The following is a 10,313-nucleotide window of genomic DNA, read 5'->3' on the forward strand; positions in this document are numbered from 1 at the left end:
ATGATTCTTTTCATTGGTTTGTTTTTATAATGTCATCCAATAGTTTTTGCTGCGTATTAAACAAGTCTTCCGGTTGTGTCAGGTGCTTGGAAGGCTAGTGACTAAGTGACAAATTTCTTTAAAATGGTAAAAGCGTTTTATATTAATTAATTTTAATCATGTTCGGCATGCTATTGTTAACAGTGTCATTTACGTTTTGTGAAGATGGACATCAAAAGTTGTCAGGAATATGACATTTGATCTTCCTTAGTGCTACTTGCACAGAAACGATAGACTGTTTTTATAAAATGTTACGCATTTTGTATAGAATGTCCAGATTCCCTGTTGGTTTTTTTTTTTATTTTTATTATTAAAGCCAGTCTATTACGAAGGGGCGTATTGTCCATTTAGTTTGTTCTGTTTAATTGTTATTGTTAACAGCGATGCATACACTTTGATTTTTTATTAAATATTTCATAAACCAACCTGCTTCTAAAGTTGACTATAAGATGTGTAATAAATGCACCTCCCACTTTAGTTCATCAAGATAAACGTCTCCGGCACGATATTTATTATTGTGATGTTTATTGCTGTGCCGTAACGTTTATCCATTGGATCGAATTTTCCATTTGCAATCACGATTTAATAAAATCAGGCATATGTGCTTTATTTAAGAGCCTCAACACGTACAACAACATATTTTAATAAATTTTAGACAAAAATATTAAGTACAATACCTTTGGTAACCTTTCCAGGATTAGATGTTTGAAGATGACACATTTAAACATTTGAAAACTATTTTTATCCTGGCACATTGAAAATGCGGAATGAAAATTTTGCGGAACGAGAATTATTCGTATCAAGCATTTTACGTAAAAAGAAATATTGCGGAACTGAATGGAATTGATTATTAAATTTATTTATTTTGTTATTTTTGTTTCTACATATGTGCTTTGTGTGGGTTGCATTATAAGCATTGTTAATAATATTATCACATTAAAGTTTTGGGGTGTATTATTTTTTATTATTATTAAAAAAATAATGATTGTTAGTACAGGTCATTACTTATTTTAAGGCCTTCATTTATTTACTTTTTCCAAAATTATTATTTCCTTTAGTAATTGTTTTTAAATATTATTATTACAGGCCATTGCTTACATGTGTTTCAAAGGTTTTTTTCTTCTTTTTTTCTCTTCTTTTTTGTTTTAATTTCATTTCTTTTTTTTAGCTATAATTACTGGTCATTAGTTATTTTAGGAGTTTTATTCAGTTAAATTTAATTGTTATTATTAATTTATTATCAATTAATTGATTTTTAAACAATATTATTCATTAATTAAGTTTATTTATTTATTATTATAAAACGTGATATTCCATTAAATATCGTGGAATAAACTCGTGAACCCGAGACGAATAATAATAAAAATAATCCGATTCCACCAACAGTTTTCAATCACATTTTAAATATGCTCACAATGGCCGGCGGGAATATTCGAGATTTTGTTCGTAACTGAAAATTGGATTAATGCAGGATTACTATTTGGACAAACTGTCTATTTATGCGTAAAACGTGACTCGGGAAGTTTTCTTTATACAGTAAGTGTTTATATTTATTGGTACATCTCATATTTCGCCACGAAATAATTAATTCCATGGTTGTATCGATTCCGCCTGAAATCTGGGCGGAAACTGCACGCTTGTTTTTGCTGTTCAAGTTGTAAACATCGGGTCCAATAAATGTCAAAATGTTAAAAAACGGACCGTAGATGTTTACCTTGGTGAACTACTCCCACTTTTGCCAGTTTTGGCTTTTCCCCCATTTTGTCACCTTAAAAGTTAATTTATTTTAATTTTCAAAGTAAAGATGTTCTAATCATCAGAACTTTATAATCTAAAATTGATTGTAGCCCAGTGGTAAAGCACACGCTTGATGTGCAGTCAGTCTAGGATCGATCCCCATTGGTGGGTCCATTGGGCTATTTCTTATTCTAGCCAGTGCAACACAACTGGTATATCAAAGGTTTGTGCTATCCTGTCAGTGGGATGGTGCATATGAAAGATCCTTTGCTACTATTACTAATGGAAAAATGTAGCAGGTTTCCTCTCTAAGACTACATGTCAAAATTACCAAATGGTGACATCCAATAACTGATGCTCTAGTTGTGTCGTTAAATAAAACAAACGTTTTGTTGAACCCTGTATATGTATCAAAATAGAAGAGAAAAAAAGAGAGTTGGTATGGGTTTAAAACTTATGTTTTTATGTACATGTATGTATGTACAAGTTATACATGTGCATGTTGTACATTATTCATTATTCATTATAAAGTTAAATGCAATTTGAAAATGAGATTCTCCATACTAAGTGAACATCCATTTCAAATCACTTTTAGTGTGAACACAGCATATATATGCACAAGTTAGAATGACGTAACACAAGAAGATAATGTCATTATTATTTATGAAAATATGTTATGTATGTACATGCAATCTAAATGCATCAATAAAATGAATGACAAGATGGCAGGGTTGCATATTATGTATGTTCATGAATGTATACAAATACACATACACAAATGATTTACTTTCAGTTGGTTCAGACCGGCCTCGGTGGCGTCGTGGTTAGGCCATCGGTCTACAGGCTGGTAGGTACTGGGTTCGGATCCCAGTCGAGGCATGGGATTTTTAATCCAGATACCGACTCCAAACCCTGAGTGAGTGCTCCGCAAGGCTCAATGGGTAGGTGTAAACCACTTGCACCGACCAGTGATCCATAACTGGTTTAACAAAGGCCATGGTTTGTGCTATCCTGCCTGTGGGAAGCGCAAATAAAAGATCCCTTGCTGCTAATCAGAAAGAGTAGCCCATGTAGTGGCGACAGCGGGTTTCCTCTCAAAATCTGTGTGGTCCTTAACCATATGTCTGACGCCATATAACCGTAAATAAAATGTGTTGAGTGCATCGTTAAATAAAACATTTCTTTCTTTCAGTTGGTTCTAGTACTTGGCGATCTGCACATCCCACATCGATGCAACAGTCTACCAAACAAATTTAAGAAGCTTCTGGTTCCAGGCAAAATTCAGCATATTCTCTGTACAGGCAATTTGTGCACTAAAGAATCGTTTGATTACCTGAAAACTCTAGCGAGTGATGTCCATGTTGTACGAGGTGACTTTGATGAGGTATGTTTAAATATATTCTTAGCATAGCGTAGCAATGAATGATAGCATGGAACAGAGAAAAGATCAATTAAAGTCAGTGATAACACAGGGCGAACATAGAATGTGGTTAAAATAATTAAGGATGCCATTCTCACAAGTTTGTGGATGATTTTTTTTAATTCATATCCAAATGAATGTATTAGAAATAACAGACAATACTTATATAATCATACTTGCTAATAATAATAATAATAATAAAAGTTCATACTTTATTTTGATTTATTTTTGGTTGATAAACAATAATGCTCAATAAGACAACTTGCCGATATAAAAGACGTCATTAGATATGACATTCACTGATGACGTTCTTTTTACGTTCATTGAGAAAAGAACAAACTCCTGTTGATAATTTCTGGACCAATGAGATGACGTTATTGTGTAATATTTTTTTTTACTGAAATTTAATTATTTTGTATTTAAAAAGTGTTCATTGTAGATATGTGCTCCCTGCAGGGCTCACCTTTTTAATTGCCAAATTAACCAAATGCTAATTTTTATACTGGTCAAGCGATTATATTATTTAGTATTTTGCTTATAAAATTTAGTTTTTAACTCCTAATCCTATCCACCCAGCTTTCCAACGTGAAATATGTAATTTTAAACCTACATTATTCAATCTCAAATTGTAAAAACCCAACTAATTTAACACTATTTTGATGTGTGTCATAGTTTAGAGGATATATTAGTGAGTCTAATTACCAAAAATAAAATTTACAGAAGAACTTATTAATATTTTTTACAAATATTTTTTTAAAACCCTACGATCACGATCCATGATGTCATTGTTTATGACAGTTTATTTTCACTTTCAATCGACGACAAATAATCCATCCATCATCTACTTCAAAGTCTGTACTATCAATTATTTTTGGCGAATACATCCTTTACAAATCTTCAGTTTTAAAAGAAATAATTATAGTATACAAATAGCGAGAAAACAAACCCATGTGCGAGTTACGTCATCAATATCATTTACACAAATGTTTTTTGTTTTCTTTTCGATATTGCGATAACAACTTAAATACGAATACCAGTCAACAAAATACACTCAACGTGTTCGATTGTCATTCTACTACATGTGTATGTTCTAACATTCACAGAATCAAGATAGATAACTCCTGTGAATGTTGACAGCTGAGTTTACGAAGATTGGTCACGTCTCGACTGCAGTCGAGAATGGGAGGAAAAGTGTTAAAATTAGCCACTTTCTAATATAGTAGAGAAAGTTCTCTGTGTACATGTACTTGAAAATTGGCTAAAACAAAATTCAAACTTTTGAAATAATTTATATATACTGATGAAAAGAAATAAGGGAACGAATGGTATTTGAGACCAAATGTAATTCACTACTGGAGTAGTTAAGTCTGTATAAAATACAGAGATATATTGTGACACTGCATGTCAGTACTGTGGGGTTCATGTCCAGTAACACAGTTAATTTCCTGATACATCATACTTGTGGATGAGGATTTTGGTTGTAGTCAGCATTTGATGTTACTACTCGCGTGTTCCTTTATTTCTTTCCATCAGTGTATTTGTATATATTATATATTTCAACTAATATTACCATCATTGTTTTTCACCGACAGAACATGAATTATCCCGAACAGAAGGTTGTGACTGTGGGACAGTTTAGGATAGGCTTGTGTCATGGCCACCAGGTGGTTCCGTGGGGAGACACCGAGAGTCTCGCTATGGTTCAGCGCCAGCTCGATGTTGATTTGCTCATCTCGGGACAGACTCACAAGTTTGAAGCGTTTGAACATGAAGGGAAGTTTTTCATCAACCCAGGCTCGGCCACAGGGGCCTATAGTGCTCTGGATAGGTGGGTATCGCTGCATGGAAACCAGTTAGTAAAGACTGATATTTTTGGTTTTTTAACCAGTGATTTCTTAGGGCACAATATTATTACTTTTTTTTTACATATGACCCGATGTTGTCATATTTGGGATATATATACACATGTACATGTAGCTTCTTTAAAGCTGGGGTTATGTTTTAGCTCAGTTGTCTGAGATGCTTGGGTCGTAGTATGAACAGTACCTCCCAACTGATGTTTCACAGGTCATGGTATTACTGTCCTGTCTGTGGGAAGGTGCATGTGAAAGATCCCTTGCTTCTAATGGGAAAATGTAGTAGGTGTCTTAACTTCATGTGAAAATAACCAATGTACACACAAAAGCCAGTGATTCGTTAACTGCACACAATTTTTTTTTTTAATGTATTATTTGATGTTGTCATATTTGGGATATCATATATACATGTAACTTCTTTAAAGCTGTGGTTATGCTTTAGCTCAGTAGCCTGAGATGCTTGGCATCAATAGTGCGTCGCAACAGGGCCAGTGCTTATAAAACTTTTTAGAGTCCAGACCCGGTCTCTAATGAAGGAAGGAAATGTTTTATTTAACGATGCACTCAACACATTTTATTTTACGGTTATATGATGTCTGACATATTGTTAAGGACCACACAGATATTGAGAGAGAGAAAACCCGCTGTCGCCACTTCAAGAGCTACTCTTCGATTAGCAGCAAGGGATCTTTTATTTGCACCATCCCACAGACAGGATAGTACATACCACAGCCTTTGTTACACCAGTTGTGGAGCACTGGCTGGAACAAGAAATAGCCCAATGGGTCCTATGATGGGGATCGATCCTAGACCGACCGTGTATCAAGCAAACACTTTACTACTGGGCTACGTCCTGCCCCCCAATCTCTAATGACGTCACATGCATACAATTTATATGGCATTGTCATGACGTTAGTGTCTCAGACTCTATTAGAGTCTCGAGTCTAGACTCTAAATGTGTTATAAGCACCAGGCCGGATGTTTTACAGGTCATGTGAAAGATACCTTGCTTGGAATGGGAAAATGTAGTAGGTCTGACAAAGACTGTGTGAGAATTACCAAATGCTTCACATCCAGTAGCCAAGGATTAAGTAATCGGTGTAATCTAGTAGTGTCTTTAAACAAAAAACTCAAATTTTTCTTCAAAACTACACACATGCTAGATAAAATTCAGATACTAGAGTGTTCAACTGATGTGACTTTGTTAAGAAATGTATTCACTTGTTGGCCCCACTGGGTTGTTCACATTTCTAATCAGTGTACAGACAAAGGCCCAATATATCAGAAGCACCAAACTAGAGATATGGGCAAGAGCCCCAAATCATGTTGTATTTGATCATGAATGTATTACTGTTTTATTGAAAAATTTTTATTCTTGGATATTGTTATCAATGTATTAATTTTGTGACTTATAAATATGGTACTGTCAGAAATCTGATATAAATTCATTTAAGTATTTCTATTCATCTTACTTATTTTGTGACATATAATGTTGAGCTTTTGTCTGGTGGGACATTTGCCTCTGATGGGCCTTTCTTTCCATATGGGTTTGTTAGGCTGAATATATATATATATTTTTTTATACCATGGGTTTTTTGCCATGGATTTTTTCCAAACAGTGGTCAAGTGGAATTTCAGAAGTTGTCTCTTTTGTCCTAAAGCATAGGCGTCAGAAATGGGGAGCCACAATATGCACAATATGATCTTGCATTTAACATGTGGCACACCCCCCCCCCCACCCCAGGTCCTGCCATCTTCCAATGCCTTTGTAAAGTGCAAATAAATTATTGCTTGTTGCTAATCAGCAGTAGTCTATAGATACAGGTTTGTTCTTAACAACATTTGACCATCTCATGTGTTGATTTGCTATTTTATAATCGGAGGCATTAAACAAATAATAATTTGTTTTTCTTCTTTTTTTTCCATTTCAGCAGCATCACTCCATCATTTGTCATCCTCGACATTCAACAGTCAACTGTCGTAGCTTACGTTTATAAACTCATTAACGATGATGTCAAGGTGGAAAGAATAGAGTATCGCAAGTCATAAAAACATATCTCCATCACTGTGCAATTAATTCCCGTTACCACCTGTATGTATCAAATACAAACTGCCACCCTAGTGGATTCTACAGACCTCAAGGGAACCAGAAGATTGGATTGGTGCAAAGTAATATGTGGTCTGCATGAGAGAAGGGGTTACATACATGTACAAATAACATATATGGTTCAAGGCAAATTTATGTTTTATTTGTTAATGCTGTTTGTACCAATATTTGTTAATTTATATTAGTCACTGGTAATATTCTGTTCTTCATTGCATTGAGGCAATAAATTAAGATAAGCTTTTAAAAATGTATTCAGAATATTTGCCTTGGCAGTGTTGTTTTCCCCAAATTAAATTCTATTATGTGATTGGGAAATTAGTTTTCAGAAGAAGAAAAAAAATCTGTTTATTTGCATGTCAGTTTTCTAACAGAAGTGGCAGAATGCATTAGGAACATCTGTATTGTATTGTAAATCTTAGCTCATTGAAGGGACACATGTATCTGTATCTCCATCATGACTACCAATGTTATTAGTATCTTACCATTCATTATGAGAATTATATTTATCTATAGTTTATAAATGCCCTGTGTACATGTTTGTATAAATATAAATTAATAATCATTAAATATTACTTGTCATTTGCACTTCTCTCTGAATAACTTTGTTGTAAATTTACTTAAACTTGGTTTGCTGCTATTGTTAATGTTTCTGATCAACAACCTTTTTAAGTACTTAAATTAGGGGATAACTATGTTGTATTTGACCATTTGCAGACGTTAATTGAGTTTGACCTGCAAGATGGTAAAACAGATATTTGTGACTGTAAAAGCAGCATCAACGTCTGCAAATGGTCAAATGCAACATACATATAGTTATCCCCATTCTAATTCAGTAAATTCTTTAAAATATACAAATAATAATTTTTAGGAATGAATGCAGTTTGATAAAAAACCTGATTGTGTTTCAAGTCGTCCACCTTATAAAATAACTATAGTGCAAGCAAATTAAAATGTACCTTTTTACATGTAATACAACTGTTGCTTGTCGTTTTTTAAAAATAGTATTTTATTATTTTATTAACGACAATGCCTCCCATCCTGAATTTAATTATTATTATTTGTTTATGTTGCACATATATTATAATATCATTATCTTCTTATAGTATGACTTTATTTTTATCTATATGTGCACTTTATTTGTTTGTTTGTTAATGTTATTGTTTATGACTGTATACTATTGAATATGTGGACATCATTTCAAACATACTGGATAACCAGAAGTCTACATGTGCTTTTTTTTATCTGGATAATGATTGTTCCGTTACGTGAATTATATTGACGTAACCAAGGAGGTATAATTTGACCACTATGTGCTGTGCATCATGTTTCCAAAATCAGCGTAGAACAGTATAGAACAGATGCATTTTTAGAATACATGAATAAAGTTTTTAAAATCCTTAAATTTGCAACTTTTAACTTTTGAATGTAAAGATTCATGACGTAACTGATCGACAGTTCACGTCAATTTAAAGCTGCATAACCGATATATGAACAGAATGGTGGTTCACATGAAACCTTGTGCATTAAAATCAGCTGTTTCTACTGAGACTGTAGTTCTTTTTTCTGTATCCCAAATGAATAATTAATCCAACCAAATGTTCAACCTCACCTGTCAGGAAGTTCAGTGCTAAAAAAACCCTATTTATTCTTTGTTCATGTATCATCAAGTATTATAAATAGCTAAATAGAGAATATTGTAAATCTGCAGGATGTGGACAATAGTTTAATAATTTTAAAACTTGAATATGTATGTAATCTGTCATTAACTGTAATAAAATAAAGATAAAACTGGTCTCGAGTCTTTTCTCTAGTCTTAGAGTAAAGAAATTAGTAAAACAAGCAACCAGATTCAAGATGACCCAGATACGAATGTCGCATTCAAGTGGGCTTAAATTTTTTTATTTTTGAGTTGTTAAAACGGTTTGTGTTGGTATACACTTGTAAGGAAATGTTTTCTGGTTCTAAAATGGGTAAATGACAATGAGTATCACTGACAAACTCATTAAAAGGCCAAACAAAACCCCAAATAAAGAATTGTTATTTGATAAATGTTTTGTTGGCACACTTAATGTGTATGCTACATTTTTATTAATTATTCAAACATTCCATCTTTACCTCTTTTTTTTAAATTCAAAAATTAAGGTCGCTTTGGTACCTTTTTTTCCTTCTGACCAACTCATAAATACTATTTTTAGTGCATTTGGACCCTTTTTAAGAAGCTTGCAGTAGAAGTTGTTGCAACTAATTACGAGCACTCTCGAATAAAGTTCATATGTGTGTACATATACTGTCCGTTTTATTTGACGTGTAAATTATTTGTTCTGCCAACTAAATAAATGTGCATATGAATGTTCATTGTTTCTTGTTTGTTATTTTATGAGAGTATTTCATTAGGGCCCATATTTTCGAAGCTATTTTAACACTACTACATCATAGGCTATATGCCATGTCGTAGTAATGTCATAGCCGGATATGGTTTTACGATATCGTAACACTAAGATACATATAGCTTTGACAGCATGTAGCCAGGATAGTGGCGTGTGTGAATAGAATAAATTGTTTTTTGACACATCATTTTATGTTACATTCCTTTAGACTTTTATGCTCTAGTGCAGTTATATAGTTTGGCAGCAACAGTACAGAAAAAAAGTCCTGATTTTTTTTACTATTGTATCTTGTTTCTAACTAACAGTCCTTTTAAAGGGACATTCCTGAGTTTGCTGCATTGTAAGATGTTTTTGACTAATAAAATATTTCTACGATTAAACTTACATGTTTAATATATTGTCTTGTTTAGAATATCACTGTCTGTATATTCATTGTGTTTCTGGTCGTCTTAATATTTGTAAGAAGCCCAATCTGGATTTTGTCTTCAAATAATTTTGTACATACGAAAAAAAAATATTTTAGGAAATAAAATGAAATTTAACCTAGTACAAATATTAGAACAATCAGAAACACGTTTAATATACAGCCACTAATATTTTATGCAGAAAAATATATTTGATATGAAATTACAATCATAAAAAAGTCTGTTAGTCGATAACATCTTAAAAATTGCAGCCAACTCAGGAATGTCCTTTTAACAACTACATGTATACACGTGTACTAAAATTAAATACCTTTTCTTGTCTTTACATTGTGGTTTTGGCAT

The 10,313-nt window shown here is 33.0% G+C and overlaps 1 protein-coding gene across 2 annotated transcripts; it reads left to right on the forward strand.

The window, feature by feature from the left end:
* Positions 1-46: 46 nt before the first annotated feature.
* LOC121368019 (vacuolar protein sorting-associated protein 29) lies at positions 47-9,508 on the forward strand. Of its 2 annotated transcripts, none has more exons than XM_041492528.1 (4): positions 47-126; positions 2,969-3,160; positions 4,789-5,024; positions 6,984-9,508. In XM_041492528.1, exons 1-4 carry the CDS (start codon positions 124-126, stop codon positions 7,099-7,101), a joined length of 549 nt encoding a protein of 182 aa, XP_041348462.1. In that variant the 5' UTR covers positions 47-123; the 3' UTR covers positions 7,102-9,508. The 2 variants fall into 2 exon arrangements, with proteins under 2 accessions (XP_041348462.1, XP_041348463.1); XM_041492529.1 differs by having other exon boundaries at positions 6,987-9,508.
* The last annotated feature ends 805 nt before the right edge of the window (positions 9,509-10,313 follow it).

This window comes from Gigantopelta aegis, chromosome 3 (genome assembly GCF_016097555.1).
Source record: "Gigantopelta aegis isolate Gae_Host chromosome 3, Gae_host_genome, whole genome shotgun sequence".
Classification (NCBI taxonomy): domain Eukaryota; kingdom Metazoa; phylum Mollusca; class Gastropoda; order Neomphalida; family Peltospiridae; genus Gigantopelta; species Gigantopelta aegis.